Raw genomic sequence first — 17,100 nt, 5'->3', positions numbered from 1 at the left:
CAAATACAAAACTTTATTTGAGAGAAAATGCAGAGGTATGGACAAATATATGTATTGTGTGTTACAACTGTGAGACTCATTTGCCTTTTTATGAGGAAACTTGGCTTGATTTTCTCACAAATGCGACAGGCTGATTTTCTCACATGTGCAATTGAGCAACTTTCTTTTCCAAAACTGCAGATGGCGCTGTTGGTCAATTTACGCTAGTAAATATTATAATTAGAAGAATATATAATTATTCTATTTTCTTAAACACAATCCTATACTCCCATCTAGTGGTCAGTAAACATATTCTAATGAATATTTCCCAAATTCCTTGCTCTATGGAAGAGTTTGAGTTGGTTCTCTTCCCAAATTTTCATTTGAACTAAAGTGGAATGCAAAGCCATTATAATTAAACTCTTACTAAAAGATGTATAATATTTTACAAACATAATGAATTTAGCAACATGCTAACACTTACATGAAAACATAAAATGCATGACTTTATGTTTATAATAATTCACAAAAAGAAAAATAACTATAGTGTCTACAAAACAAAAATGAAGAAATTTATATTGGGTAGTGTAGTTACATTGCCCCAATCCATCTGAATGCAGGGAACAAATGTCTGTTTTCAGCACATTTGCTTATTGTGTATGAATATCATATTTAGTATAATGTTTGTTTACCACTTTCATAGTAGCTGTGTATTTTAGTCCGACCCGATGAAATCGATGAAGATGAAGTTCACCATGATCTTGAACTGTTTAAAGGACATTCAAATTTATGTGTGAATCTGTCTCTCACAATTCAAGACAGAAATATTATTAGTATAATACATCTGACTTTACATGAAGCAAGTTCCCAAGCTTTTTTTGAACATTAAATGAAATAAAACTTCTAGCACTGTGATCAAAAATCAGTGTGCAAATCATCAGGAGAAGTGTCTTAAGGCACACTGCAGGACAGACATAAACTATGTACTTGCATCCAAAAATAAGTACAATATTGTATTTTATTGCAAAACACTTTTGCTGCTATTGAGGAGGGATACAGGTAAGGTTAGGGACAGGTTTGGTGGTATGGGTAGGTTTAAGGGTTGGGTCAACAGTGTAATTATAAATGTAATTACAGATGCAATTACATATAGGTATTTTTAAAAATATAAGTACAATGTAAAAACATGTACATACACAATAAGTGCATTGTACCAAATGATTCATTTAAATGTAAGTATATGGTAGTTAAAGCCGCCTAATATAAAGTGGGACCCAAATGTGTATATATCATCTTTTTAACTTGCTACTAGCATTTTTAACCTTATCAGTCCAATTGTTTGGTGTTTCAAGAACAACAGACCGTGTTTCCACAAAAACCAAGCACAGAGAACTTCACAAAACCAACATCCATGAAAGAGCTGAAGCTGCTAAAACGTTCCTCGCAGACAGCAGTGCTAAAACGTGAAAAAGTTGGTGTAGCTAGCTAGTCACAGTAGCAGTTTTCCACACTTTAACACAGAGAGTCACAGTTGGAGTGTAGGGAGAGGTTTATTCAGTTCTTTTAAATGTGCCTTACATTACGACTTGAGGTAAATCCATATATAATTATGAAGAACATTTTCAAGAAGGACACGACAAACCTGCTTTCAAATATTGACTGATACAATTTCCCTGTTTTTAACATTTTTTTTAAATGTAATTATCTTTAAGAAGAACACGTTACAAAAAAACACGCACTGAAACTTCAGGGAAGATCGAAAACCAACAGACCTTAATGAACCGAGTGGTGTTTTGAATCACAGTAGAGGTCCTTTTTGCATCGCTAACAATGTCGTCGCTTAATGCTATAGCGCTCTGTCATTTGAAAATCATTCACATATTAAACAAAAAGAACAAACGTATTGCTTTTTCGCCAAACATTCTATAAAACACTTATTCATGTGCAAACTGTCTTGATAACGACTGTATTAGGCAGGGCACCGTGTGAGTGGGATTTTTGGAGGGTTGACTGGAGAAAGGGATTGGGGTTTTAGTACACCCAGGAGATCGGTACCCACTGTGGGGTTGAGGAGGCTCTCTTGATGGCCTCCTCCACACCCTTCACACTCTCATCTACATCGTTGTTGATGAGCATTTCGTCAAAGAAGTGGCGGTATGCACCGAGGATGCTGTCGGATTCTTTTTGGATGTTCTGTACCGCCTCTGACTGAAAAGCAGAATGGAAACTTCGGTTACAAATCTTTTGAGTGTAAAAATTAAAGATTGTTGCGTTCAGGTCATAAGCATGTGTAGGAATGAACATCTGGGGCTTAAAGTCAGAATGAATCAGTTTCGAACCTGATTGCCAGTGTTTGTAGGAGCAATGAACATCACGAGAGGAGCGAACTCTGTCGTTCGGAGCACTTTCAGCGTCTGGAAAACAACAGAATTTTACTAGAATTAGTGACACTGGAAGGCTCATCACAAAATGTATCTCCAAATTCTATGTTAATTAGATTGACAGTGTGTCATTACCTGCGGTTCCACATCCAGCACAGCTATTTTCCCTTGCTCGTGAATCTTGTGGACAGTTTCGATCTTAGTCCCGAACATGTGTCCCTGGTAACTGCCGTATTCAAGTAGCTCATTCCCGATGATACATTTGGTCATTTCATCATTGGAAATAAAGTAATATTCTTTGCCATCCTCCTCATCCTTCTTCTGGGGTCTAGTGGTGTCTATAAAGAAAGAATGTATGTTTTTTTTTCTTCATTATTTGTCTTGTCTTTTTGAAAATATTCTCAAAATATGATTTTTTTTATAAGAGAATATATCTTAAATTAAGCTCTGAAAGTCTTTAAAATATGTTATTGATATCTTTTGAAGTTTTGTTTAACAAGTACATGCAACTTGTTTTAAGTGGAAAACTAAAAAATGAAAAATAAAACTAGATTAAGAAAATTATTTTGAAGTGAAAATGATTTCAAAACCGTCTTTAAAGCAATTTAAAAAAAAGCTAGTTATGATGTGTTTTTTAAAACTAAAAACTGTCGGTCTAGAATAAGGGTCACACTTTATATTAGGTGGCCTTAACTACTATGTACTTGCATCAAAAAATAAGTACAATGTACTTATTGTATCTCAAAACACTTTTGCTGCTATTGAGGAGGGATACGGGTAAGGTTAGGGACAGGTTTGGTGGTATGGGTAGGTTTAAGTGTGGGTTAAGGTGTAAGGGATGGGTCAACAGAGTAATTATAGATGTAAGTACAGATGTAACTACATATAGGTATTTTTAAAAATATAAGTACAATGTAAAAACATGTATTTGCACAATAATACATTGTATCAAATGAATACTATAAATGTAAGTACGTTAAGGACACCTAGTAGAAAGTGGGACCAGAACATGTTTACATAGACAAAAAAGAAAGAAGGAAAATCAGTGCAGTGGAATGAAAAAAAACTTTAAGCCCCTTTAAAGCTTCTAATATCCTCACATGGATTTTGTTTTAGTTGATAGTTTTTTTCACTCATTTAAACAAAAAATGTCTGCACTGCTGGATGTGGTGTTTAGATGAGTATGTAAACTAGTGCTAGTTCAGAGGTATTTAAAAAAAATAAAAAAATAAAAATAAAATAAAGTTAGCTATTTTAAACTATAACAAACTCTAAACAAATTTAGATGTTCTTAGAGATGACGTCACATTTGATGGTTTTTGTAAAAGTACATCTGGGCTATTATAGTGCACAAAATGCAATTTGCACTAGACTAAAATATGATCATTAATGCCAAACAGGTTTGGAACGATGTGAGGGTGAGTTATGAATAATTTGGGTAAACTATTTATACATGGATTTAAGACTGTATACAATTCAGCTTGGCTCTCACACTCTCAAATACAAAGAGTTCATACTTCAGAAATGAATAAGAGAAGGCATGCAGCTAGGCAGTACATACGTGGTGCAGGGTAAGCAAACTTCTCAGGATATTTACTCAGCAATGAATTTTTAATATGGCTCCTTCCAACTCCAGGTGCACCTTGAAACAACAGCGAAAAGAGCAAATAACACATTTCAGCCTTTAAACTTCTAATTAACTGTGCATTTTCAAATATTACTATCATCTTTGTGGATCTGTATGATCAACGTTTATCAACATTTTATCTTTTTCATATTTCCATTGTATGCAGAAGCGGAAGTTGTCATAGTTGGGTAAACTTCTGACACAAAATACAACAAACATATTTTTGCATTCCCATTTGCTCCAGTGGACCCTTTTCACAAATTGCGATGGCATGTTTTAAAGGTCATCAGCATTGTAAATCCTGAAAAGTTTTTTTTTTTTTTATGTATATATATTTTCCTTTTTTTAAAATGTATGTACATTTATAACACTTTACTGTGTATTATATTACCTTTGCCATGAAAATACAACAAATAGTTTACACTGCAGTGAGGGTGTTTCTAATATAGCGTCTATAGGAGTGATGGTAAATTTGACAATCTTCTTTTTTCTGACTGCCGTTTATCAATCTCTGAAAAACCTCTCTTTGAAAGCCATGAAAACACACATCATGTAGCAAATATACTTGATGTAGTCTCCTGTTCACTGCTATAGAAGTTTACACAACTATGATGAATTCCTGATAGCGCTTCTATGCCTTTTCAAAAGAAGAAAAATTCTAGAGAGATTGATTATGGTTGTCAGAAGAGAGAATTATATGGTCACAACCTCAATATTTATTATTATTTACAATGTTAATAACGGTGGAAAGACATCATCCATGATGATCTGTGCTCTTATAAATCTCCCATTCCCAATAATTCCCCGCTGGTCTGAGCTGTGTCTAAAGGCACCTGTCTTGTTTGGCTCGATTGAATCAAACTCAAGTTCGCTTCCACCGTTGGTGTGGATCTTTTGGGCAGGTGTGAATACAGCAATCGCACTCAGGTGCAGACCAAAAAACCTTACCGAGACCCAGCTGAGGAGGTGGTCTCAGTCCGGTTCCAAACGTTGAATGGATGAACCAATGAATGGATGATCTTAGCACACACCTTAGTGTTGTTTTGTTCTGTTTACAATTTCTGGTTCACTTGCAAAGTGCAGTGTGAAAGCAAACCGCACCAAACTAAAATATAATCAACACTGCATTTGGTCCGGACCAAAGCAAGTGAACTAGTGGACTTTCCTGGTGTGAATACACCATAGCTATGATGATGCTTACCAATGAGAACCAGAGTTTTTCTGTTGAATGCCGGCAGTCTCACTACCTCCTCATAGGATATTACATCAAGCTGGTCAAAGACTAAGGAAAAAACACAAATTCATTAGTTAATGCATGACAAGAGCACCTGTCTAAGCCCTGCTTCTACAACAGTACGACATATGTAGCGCTTTAACACTGTTTGTGCTTCATACAGAAAATAAAGTGATTTATGAGTTACTACATTGAGTGTTTAAAAAAAAAAAAAAATGATTACAGCCATAAACTGGTTATTGGGAGCTGGCATTTGAGAATTATTACAACTCATCATTGTGAAATCTAATTTTCATTGGTAGAAGTGTCACCTTTACATGCAAAAAGTAACTATTTTTATATGCAAACTCAAAGTATATGCATGTATGTAAGCCTATTTAACAAAAGATTGTTATTAGAGGATTTTCTCAAAATAAATATGCACTGCATGCAGGCTTTAGAAATGCTAAAGAGGTACTTACTTGAGCTGTGTTTGGCAAGGTATTTGTCTTTGCATTTCTTCTTCTTGCCAAAAGGACTGCAGGACTGACTGGCTTCCCGTGTTGCTTTGCTTTTGCTTGCTACTCGCCTGAAAATAAAGAAATGTTTAACTTGTGAAAGACAGGGAGATCGTACATGTACATAACTAATCGCTCTGTAACTTCAAAGAAAGTCAGTCTGTCACCAAATATACAAAAAAGATGAATGCATGTCAGACCGTACCATTCCTGAAGTTCTGGAGAAGGGAGGAGTCCTGCGAAGTCTGTGGAGGAGTTGTCCACCTTTCCTTGCCACCAGTTTGGATCCATCTTATTGATAATTTGAATAATGTCACCCGTTTGGAATTTCAGGCCGGCTTCTTTGCACGGGATAAGATCATCTTTCACAGGGTCATAGTCAAACTGTGCTCTCATATACGTCTGCAAAAACATTATTCCCACATAAAACCATTGTATGCACTTCATAAAGATGACTTATCAGCCAATAACTGATTTCATACGGATTGGTTTCTCCAAAAGATGTTGACCCAGGAACATCTTTCTTACTTACTGTAAACGCTGTAACTAGCATCTTTAATAAAATAAAATAAATTCCCTCATGTGATACATTCATTGTTGGGTAAAATATTATTTTAGGTAATAGAATGTTAGATTAGTGACAATATCTACAGCTAGAACTAGTTACAGGCTATAAATGATAAGAAAAACTCTAGATGGACCTACATGTTTGAATTTCACGGCAGCACAATGGTTATTTGTATATCGTGAATGAGGACTGCCATTGCTTTACACAACATCAAAAACTAAAAAATACGTTTTAATCAACTGCAGTTCAGTTTGATGCTGTGTGACCAGCAGATGGCAGAAGGAAGTTTGTAGTTATTTCATCTAATGAGAAAAGTAAGTGTAGTTATCTGCTATTGATGCTTTAAATAGTCACCTGTGTCTTTCAATCAGTTTCCCATTCCCATGAATAAACACCAAACCTTAATTTAACCAAGGATACAGGATAGACAGACAAAGAAAGAAGTGATCAAATCACATTTCAGTGTGTACGGTATTTACTGATCAAAGGAAACCGCCAGTTGAGTAGACCGTGATCAAATAAAATAAAAGCAAGAAACTGGTAAGATGTGACATTGGTTTTGCATTTTTTTTTTTTGTATGTATTTATTTATTACTCACCTCACATGCCATCGGGCGGCTTTGCTGATTGGAGATTATTTTCAATGTGACAACACCATTTGTGTCTTTCTGTAATGTTGAACAGCATCCAACAACAATAAATCAAAAGTAACACAACCACAGAAACATCTTGGAGTGTTAATTGCTCTTAAAAACTGTGCCAGTGCTCAGGGAGCTGCTTTGAAACTATAGCTAATCAAACATCAAGCTACCCAGAATTTAAAGTTCATCTTTCACTAAAGTAGTTACACAACAGAAACTTGAACTTAAGCTTTATCTTCATTCCAAATTCTAATTAGCATAACACAAATACAGTATATGTCAATCTCAATAATCTAATGCAGTCATGAAAATCCTCCTGTCAGTCACTTCATTCATACTTCGCATTAACAAAAATGTTAAATATTTCTTTAGATTTTAGGATTAAATATGATAAGCAATTCTCTGTAGTTTCCCTGAGCTTCAGTCTTTCATTGTATACCGTCATGTATGATAAAACACAATGTGTTTATAGATTATACAATGCATTTAACATTAAAACAGTGCATGTAGAATTTTGTCATGCTACTACTTATGGGGAAAAATTAAGTGTAATGACACATATATTTAAACATGACAGACAAGTTTCAATAGAAGTGACATTAAGATATATTTTAGCCAATGCATGAATGCTGCCAAGAAAGCAGTCTTACACTAAACTAATTGCATTTAAGGTCAATTTATAGTATTATACATGTCATTTATTGTTAAATAACATACAATTAAGTGTCCAAAAATATTAAATTCAGTTCACACTTATTATTCATAATAAGTGCTCTTTTAAAAAGTATGCTAAAATGTACTATTCTCATAAGTGTGTGTCCACAAACAAGAACATAACCCACCAGAATCTTCTGTAGCTGGTCTACACTTTGATTAGCAACACTTTTCCCATTAATCTCTGCGATTTCATCACCTTCATGTAAAGAACCTGTTAAAAAATCAAAATAAATAAAAGGTTTGTCATTAGCATTTATTCATTCAGTCCTTTGCACAATCTGACTCTGCTTTAGCCTAGATTTAAACTGCTGATTTTGTCTGGCTAGAGGAGGATGACACTATTTCTCTGTCTAAATCCTGTAAAGCTGATATAAAGCCACCCAGCTTTATATCAAGCCGATGTAAAGCTGCTTTGACACAATTTGCATTGTTAAAAGCGCTATACAAATAATAGTGACTTGACTTGACATTGAGCTGTATGGAAAATGATTATTATTCACAAACAAACCAGCTGTACCTTGTCTGTGTATCATCCCTCCATGCAATATCCTCGCTACTGTACACCTCTGCCTTTCATTCAGCTTAAGAGTTACACCCTGAACAGGCACAAAACACAAATTTAGACAAGTCGTCTTCTTAATACTCCTTTTGAATGACACAAGTAAAAATACTTCCAAATAATTGAATGACTCCAAAGAGTTTAATTCTATTCCTTTGTTAAAAAAAGTATTTGAATTAGTCAGATAGTCATTTTGAAACCTTAAATGAATGCATAAATAAAATCAAAAGTTTATACCAGTGGCTCAGAGGGGTTCTTCTCGAAGGCCACTTCTCGCATCCTGCTTGCGTCTTTGCCGCTTATATGACCAGCGCTGCCGTTGGAGAAGACTTCCTGTCCTTTGCAGTCGTAAGTCTGCATGGCGGCCTGGGAATGCAAACATGGAGAACATTAAGATCTGTATTACAGGAATCCCAGTAATTAGTTTTGTATTAGCTGAATCCATATATCTTAGCCAAGATATTAAGGAGGAATCATATATAACCTTTTTTTTTTTTTGTAGGTGTAAATAAAATGGTATGATGAAGGATTAGAATGAAAGAGTCAATGTGGACATCTGTCCTGGGTTAACCATTAAACGGTTACATCTTAACACTTCATTAAATCCTACAATGCTGGGAACTGGTTGGCATGGTTATGTTGTCTAATGAGGGGGCTTGATTTCAACTGACATGACTAAACAAACGTCCTCAGAAAGTAGCAATGGTACCTTTTATGTTGCTCTGTTTAATAATATGTTACACTGAGTGGTCCAATGCATAAGTTCTTATGGACAAAGAGTGAATCTGATCTGTTACAGAAATGATTTGATACTACTGTTTTTTTTCTTTTCTTTATACAACTTTTATTAGTGATTTAAAACTGAACTTCATTGAAGTTACGGAGTCATGCTATAATTATTGTTCAGGCCTAGGGTAAATCTGGTAACCTCAAGCATTATTTATGAGCAAAATATGACAGAGATGCTCGGGTTGTCAATAATCTGCTTTTACAGACACAGCAGTGGGCCTAGAGAGCAGCAGTCAGTCATTTCAATAATACTAAGAAGACACACACACACACAAAAATGCCACGTCTTCCTCCAAGCAGCAATCTTCACAGAAAAGCTCTTACACGTCTTGATGGTCAGCAAATGCATGAGTCTCAGGACAAAGTTTACACCACATTACTTCTATTACATGATCAGGACTTTAGACCTCAGCTTTGAGTTGAGTTTGATGACGCCATGACTAACATGATGGGTTGATCAGCAAAATCTGGTGTCAGCTAGATATGATGATGAAGTATGATTTTTTCCTACATTGTGAAATTCATGACGTATTCATATTGAACAATCAGGACAAGCTGTGCCATAAAACACTGAAAAATTTCTCAAAATATATTGTGTGCTCCTTTAAAACAAAGCCATATGGCAACAACATGAAGGTGAATGAATGTTGACGGGGTGAGCTGGCCTTTCAAGTCTGCAAAAAAAATGCAGTCCCAATCCAATGTAAATTTTACTTAACAATGAATGAATGTTGTAAACTAGCCAGACAAAGTAATAATAATTTGAATTTAGCGAAGCAATTTTCAACAGTGCTTTTGGATGCAAAGCTTACTATAGCTATTAGTTTAGCCACTGGCACACTTTACCCCATAGCTATTCCTCATTTAATAATATTTAGCAAAAATAATAGCATGATTTTATACTTTGGCAGTTCAACAACATGTATAATAACTGGCCCTTTCCATTGGACCATGGATCGTATTAGAAGATTACACTCATATGACCAAACTCTAAGGATTAGACTACTGCAAATGTCATGTACAAAACCATAAGAAATCTCTAACATTTCTTTTGAGAGAGGTTGCTTTTGAAAGCAAAGAATGAGACAAAGCATGCTTCATTTCACTGTTTTAACTTGACACATGATTAACAATCATGAAAAACATTATCAGATTTACAACTAAAATTGACATTGCACATTATATGATACTCATATGTGACCCTGGACCACAAAACCAGTCTTAGGTTGCTGGGGTATATTTGTAGATATAGCCAAAAATACATTGTATGGGTCAAAATTATAATTTTTTCTTTTATGCCAAAAAATCATTAGGACATTAAGTAAAGATCATGTTCCATGAAGATATTTTGAAAATGTCCTACTGTAAATATATAAAAACTTCATTTTTGATTAGTAATATGCAATGCTAAGAACTTCATTTGGACAACTTTAAAGGTGATTTTCTCAATATTTAGATTTTTGTTTTTTTTTGCACCCTCAGATTCCAGATTTTCAAATAGTTATATCTCAGCCAAATATTGTCCTATCATAGCAACCCATACATCAATGGAAAGCTTAATTATTCAGCTTTTTGATGTATAAATCTAAAAAAATTGACCCTTATGACTGGTTTTGTGGTCCAGGGTCACATATGATAATCAACTATCATAAGATGCTTTAACTAAACCTCCATAAGAAAAAGTACAACTCATGATTTGTATCAAAGCCAAATCAAAGTTAGATTCTCTGCATTTCAGTTAGCCTAAGGGAGAGTGAGAGTAAAGGTAAACGGGTCCATTAGTGTAAATGAGATAACAGGACAAATGGGGAGTCCCAGGTCCCAGTGACTGCATTAAGGTAATCAAATCAGTGCTTTTGTGTTTCCTGATCATATGGACTCTCTGAAGAAACCCATTTATGCAAACATACTGTATGATCATTTTGAAATGCATATTTACTGACATGAGTTTACATGTAATTCAATCCAGTATAAATATAGCATCTGTCTGGACACATTAAGACCAGAGGCAGAAGTGCACACTTCATATTCGACAAGATGCCACCCTTAAGAACAATGTGCATTTACTTTTAAATTATAACATATCGAGATAAATAGAAAAAAAGTATACAGTTATTTTTTTTGTCATAATGCAAAATTTTTAATTATTATACATAGACCCCAGGTAATCTTTTGCGGAATGTATTTAAAAGCGTTGTAGAAAAATACATTCTGTATAAGATTTATAAAAAATCTCAGAGGAGGCTAGACTCCATCAGCAAAAGCCTCCAATGAACTCGCTTCATACTGCTGACAGCGCTGTCTTCATCAGAGGGAAGTCACATGTTATAGGAAACCGCCAAATATCCTGAGCAAAGGTTGCATGCCATGATTGGGCTGATAAAACATCAATGCATGGGTCAGCTAAACAGAACCTACTAATGCGTGTCCATGCAGAGAAATATGTTGACTAAGGTATGGTTAAATCCAGCACGATCTCATGCCAATTCGTACATATTTTACGAGGTGGCTTATTCGTACGACCTCACTCGTACAAATTCATACGATTTTTGCTAAGTCGTAAGTATTTTACGAGTTGCCAATTCGTATGAATTTGTACGAATGACCTACACCTAACACCGCCCCTAAACCTACCCATCACTAGGGTTTAGACTAATCGAACTAAATCATACGAGTGAGGTTGTACGAATTCGTACGAGTTAGCCACCTCATAAAATACGTACGAATTGCCGTGAGATAGCGTTGGTTAAATCAGCACTTCTGTGTGCACTTTCAACTGTGAAAAGTGAAACTGTGTGATTCATATGCAGAATTCAGTGTTGGCATATTAGCAGTTTACAGAGGTCATATCCTCCTGCAGTAAATCCCATATTAGACCGTTGACTGTAATGCTAATAGAGTACTTCATTTGTACACTCCTAAATATTTACAGTGTGTATGCGGCCAATTCTATAACTGTGGGAGGCCCTAACACATCCTCATTCCCAAGGGTGAAATAACATCTGCGACACGATCTGCTTATATACACTTCCTACTTTGGAGTCAGGACTGTCATGTGACTCAACAGACAAAGAAATACCACCTCTGTTTTCAGGGAAGTGTCATAGCATGGCTTAAGATGTTGAAACTGTCACCTGATTTTCAGTGCAGAAAAAAAAACAAAAAATTAAATTGAACAGCAGCAATAACCAAGACAGTCCTCTAAATATTTGAAATCATTTAGCATGTTCAAACACAGTTTGAAACTCTATAGTCTTTTTTCTTCATCTGAAGAAACAGCTCTGGCCTTTGAGGAGATATGTACTGCAGTGCACTTCACCAAAAGAAGTGTGATAGAATCGATGACTCTTGCTGATACCTGCAGTATGCTGAGTCTAGTCCCATGCCCTGGGGAGCAAAGCACACCCCTGATCTATGAAGACTGCATTGAGCAACAACCCTAGTGAGTTTAAAAAGTGTCATCTTCCAAACCATGAACCTGAAAGGGCTTAATTTACACTGTTATTTCATGCATCCGGACTGCTATGTGATTAAAAATTGAAATGTGTCTCTGCAGAACAAATATAAATACAATCTATTATTCACATGCTATATGCTAATACAAGACTTCCATGATGATGTTCAAACTGGGCAGCAAAATATTACATGGAAAGAGGTAAGATAAACATTTAATATTTAACAACTGTTTTACCATATGCATCTTGAAATAACTGACAATAATATCCAGTGTTGCAAACTACTCCACCTTTTCATCAAATTTTGCAGTTTTGAGTTGAAAATATATTCTTTCCTTTACTCGATTTATGTAATTCTTAACTACATGTGACAAGACGATAAACAATAGCATACGAATAAGAGTATGCGCTTGAAAATAACTTCAAATTCTTAAATTCTTATTTATGCTATTAAATCCCTTAATTGTTTAAAAAAAAACTGGTTTGGTCACCCTCAATGTTCATGACATGGTTACAGCCTTGTAATACTGAAAATTGTTGCATTTGGTTTCTTTTATCATATTACCGCTGTCACCGTTTTTAAAAATGCCACAGGCCATAACAGTGAACTTTACAGTGATTTTACCACAGTTATTTATTTTTATCTATTATACTATATAGCAAATCTTGACTGTGTGATTCTTTACAGCATCACACAAATGTAACCTGTATTAAATATTTTATTATATCCAATTCAATAAACTCTGATAAAGCGATAGATATCTCAGCCGCCTGGTTTTTCATTTAGTCACAAAATGTAGCTATATTACCATCCAGCTCTCTATATAAAGCTGAATATATAAGTATGTACAGAGCTCTGGCATGAAACTCTAGATGGCGCAGTCTGATAGGTCTAACACAATCTGACCTAATGACATCAATATCTACGGCACAGCTGATTGGTTCTCTCCTTTATCGGTAGCCAATGAGCTCTCTGCTCAACATTCAAATATATGACTAGTGCTTGTTGTAGCCGTTCGCAGCGTGCTTCAGAAACCCTCCACCTTCCCCAGCTCCACCTGTATAGCTCTGCTACGAGGTGATTAATGTATGCTGTAGGGGGTTATTTCATATCTGTTATATGTGCAGCAGCAGTATTTCTTACATGCTCACAGCAGCATGTTGTGGAGGTATTGGCAGTAGCAAGTCTCGGTAGTCGGTACTTGCTCTGCCGCAGCAGCATCGTAGCAGATCTATTCCACAAAGATCAAATACATTACCATTGTCATGTACATTACCATGCCTATCCCTCCGAGAGTTGTCATGACAGAAATATATATATATATATATATATATATATATATTAAATACATGCATGTAATTGCATCTGCAATCAATTTCTGTAATTACATTTAGAATTACACTGTTGACCCAACTCTTACACCTTAACCCACCCATACCACTAAACCTGTGCCTAACATTACCCGTATCCCACATCAATAGGAGCAAAAGTGTTTTGCAATACAATACGAACACAATAAGTACATTGTCGTTAAGGCCACCTAACATAAAGTGGTACCAATATTATAAACAATAACATTATGATATTCATTAAAACTTTATTTGCTTGCATGGTTGATGGTAATGCTATTTTTGAAGGTTTACTGTTAATAAGCAGATTTTCATGGGAAATATCCATCTCTACTGTAGACCAGCTACTCATAGATGTGCTACAGTCACTGTGCTTACAATCAGCTATGTGTGAACAGGGAAGCTATGTCTTGTTCTTTTATCTAAAGCAAACACAATGCAGGGACACTGTGTTAAACACAAGCAGCTCCAAACTGTTCTCCAGACTCCTCCCTTTATTTCCAGAGAAAATGTCTGCTTCTATTTATAGAAAGCTTGTGCTTTTCAGTTTGACTAGTGAAGCACCCCTGTCAGCAATCTTGAAATCCTTAGTATTCTGTAGGTTTAGTATTCGAATTAGATGTTCAATGAAGTGATTGTCTTCATGATTTTCTTTTGTGTTTCTACTGTAGGTGGTTGCTGTTCTGGAAGGTTGCTAGTTAGCTTGCTGGCCCGAATCTGAAAATCCCTAGATATGACCTCAGTGTAATAGACATTTCAATTCACATTATATTGACCATCATTAAGTTATTTTCCAATATTAGCACTGGATTGGTCTGAACTGGCTGATATTGGAAGCAGATAATATCAGGAGCTTACACAATGGAACATTAGAGTATTTAGTATCGATTTATAATATGAAATGACTACTGCATATAAAGATTTATTGGCTATGGCTACATAAAAAAGAATATGTACCAACATAGAAATATGTTTACAGTAGATTTTAAGAAAATCAAAGGGATAGGTGCAACATTTTTTTAGCTAGAGAGGTCCAGAGAGAGACATAAATGACAGATGGCAATTTCTGTCTGAAATTGCAGAGATAGAGAAAAAAAAATCTGTAATCCATAATCAGTGATTTGTTTTGTTTATGCTTTTCAGTGAGTCTCCATCTGGAAAACAGAAGAAAATTGACTTCTTATTGAAAACAAAGTTAACTACTGACCCTAATCCTATCTTTGCTACATAATACTATTGTCTCCTCATCAATGAGTTTATCTCAGGAAACAATCATTAACCTTGTTACTTCACAACTGGAAATGTCTTTACCATGTCAGAACATAATGTCCCAAGTACTGCTGGTAACACAAGAAAAAGGAGTTAATGACATTAGCCCATAAAAGGGTTAATGAGTCAACATGTGAATCTGAAGCACTCCTGCTTTGACTAATTCAATTATCATTATAGTTATACAGGCTTCTAGGTGAACATGATGTGATTATTATCTCTAACAGCTTATGAGAATGTTAGTTGAGATCTCGTCAATGTCCAAGGAAGGAAAATAATTAAATTAAGACTTTAACTAGAAGTTTCTGGTATTTTGTTTCTCCTCAAAAGAAAAAAAAGAAAAAGAAAAAAAAAAAACAGACCCAACAGCTCATGATATTCAAATCACCTGAGCTATTATACCTAGTTAAATTACAGAATAACATCTATTAAACCTTGCTGTACTCTAATTTTATGCCTGCAAAAAACAAACAAACAATAACATCTGATATTAAGTTGATGCATAAACTGACATCCATTAAGTCTTCTGAGCTATAAACGAGCAATCCTTAAATCATTCATTTGCTAAAACTAGCATTTTGAGATAACAAGCTATTTGAGTATGACATCAGCAAAAAAAGTAGAATCAGTTTCTATTAAATGATCTTAGAGTAAACGAATATTTTCCAGGCACGGACTGAAAAAATCCCCACCACATTAAATGAAATGCTAATAAATATAAATGAATTAATTTGTTGTCGTGTAGCTCTTGGGTAAACGATTCAGAACCGGTCTGAGTGATTCTCCAGAGGATCTGACTGAGAGGGGAAAGTTACTTTACATTAAACTTACTGGGAATATAGTTATGACTTGATTATAAATATTTATAACTAGTTTAAATACATTTATGACATGAAGATTTTCCCTCACAAGGACACGTAAAATCACAAGAAAACAAAAGTTAATTGAAGAACAGGGGGTAATAAATAGCAAATGTGCATACAGTTTCATAGTTTTGGTAACACTTTATTTTAAGGTATCCTTGTTAGACATATTAAACGTATTTACTCTGATAATAACAGTTAATTATGATTAATTATTAATTATCAGATGCAAGTAACCCTAAACCAAACCCTAGCCATATAGTAAGTACATGTAGTTAATATTACTCAGTACTTTATTGTATAATTACACGGAAACAAGGACACTTGAAAATAAAGTGTACCCTAAAGTTTTTAGAAAAGGTTGTAAGGGACCATTTGATAAAAAAAATCACCGAATCAGTTCTTAAAAGAATCGGTTCGAAAGAATCGTTCCCCACTACCATCATGACGTCACGATGCGTCATGCCAAAATAATATTCGATAATCTATTCAACGCCTTTATATGTGAATTCTAGTTACGTTGCAAACTATTTGACCTAAAATAGTCCAAATATCTAACAGTATGAAGAGGAAAGTTGTTCTGAGCGGCAATGCTGATCTCAAACCAGTCTGCACCGGAACATCTTTATCCTTCACGTGCATGAGAAACTCTTATATCTGTGACACTGATAAAAAACTATCGACACACACTGTCAACATCCGATTGTCGAATGCAAATGCTGAAATAAGGCTTGTTCTGTAATCGTGAGATCAGTGTATCCTCTTACCTTGTCTGACTTGTGTTTATTCTGCAGCAGCTGCTCCAGATAGAGATCGGAGAGAGCCGTCCGCGCGCTGTTCACACGCTCCAGAGTGACAGCAGGCTCGTTTTTATTGGCATTTAATGTCATGTTTCACAGTTAGAGGGGAGGGGGGAGGGAAAAAGAAAAGAAAAATAGTCTGGACCGAGTTGGGTCTGCTCAAGGTCCGAAAGGGGTTGGACTGAGGAGCGATACGGCGTGATAAGGCAGCTTGAGATAGTTGGAGATAAAGGTTGAGGGATTCGGGCTCGAAGTCCAGAGTTTGCGCAAGAGACAAGACACAGCTGACATAGCACATAAACATTAGTGTGAGGAGGGGGCTGGCAAACTGCAGCTTCCCTTCAGAGTGCGCACTTACGTACTATCTCGTC

General features: G+C 35.4%; 1 protein-coding gene across 2 annotated transcripts; it reads right to left on the bottom strand.

Moving 5' to 3' along the window:
* LOC306862382 (55 kDa erythrocyte membrane protein-like) lies at positions 1-17,100 on the bottom strand. Of its 2 annotated transcripts, none has more exons than XM_079405168.1 (12): positions 16,697-17,100; positions 8,441-8,569; positions 8,162-8,240; positions 7,770-7,855; positions 6,886-6,954; positions 5,924-6,120; positions 5,683-5,789; positions 5,189-5,269; positions 3,922-4,002; positions 2,496-2,698; positions 2,319-2,393; positions 1-2,187 (listed from the first exon to the last, which is right to left on the bottom strand). In XM_079405168.1, the coding sequence occupies exons 1-12, from the start codon at positions 16,817-16,819 to the stop codon at positions 2,011-2,013; spliced, it is 1,407 nt and encodes a 468-aa protein (XP_079261294.1). In that variant the 5' UTR covers positions 16,820-17,100; the 3' UTR covers positions 1-2,010. The 2 variants fall into 2 exon arrangements, with proteins under 2 accessions (XP_079261294.1, XP_079261295.1); XM_079405169.1 differs by having other exon boundaries at positions 7-2,187; positions 5,924-6,009.

The sequence above is a fragment of the Barbus barbus genome (assembly GCF_936440315.1).
Source record: "Barbus barbus genome assembly, chromosome: 43".
Classification (NCBI taxonomy): domain Eukaryota; kingdom Metazoa; phylum Chordata; class Actinopteri; order Cypriniformes; family Cyprinidae; genus Barbus; species Barbus barbus.
The sequence above is the reverse complement of the archived record's forward strand: the minus strand, read 5'-3'. Positions and strand labels throughout refer to the sequence as shown.

What these genes read in the sequence shown, in the direction of transcription:
- LOC306862382 (XM_079405168.1), bottom strand. Translation starts at nt 16,819, where the DNA reads ATGACATTAAATGCCAATAAAAACGAGCCTGCTGTCACTCTGGAGCGT. An exon ending in CCTTGCCAAACACAGCTCAA is followed by an intron (nt 5,270 to 5,682) that starts GTAAGTACCTCT and finishes TTTTTTCCTTAG; the next exon opens with TCTTTGACCAGCTTGATGTA. An exon ending in AAAAACTCTGGTTCTCATTG is followed by an intron (nt 4,003 to 5,188) that starts GTAAGCATCATC and finishes TGTTGTTTCAAG; the next exon opens with GTGCACCTGGAGTTGGAAGG.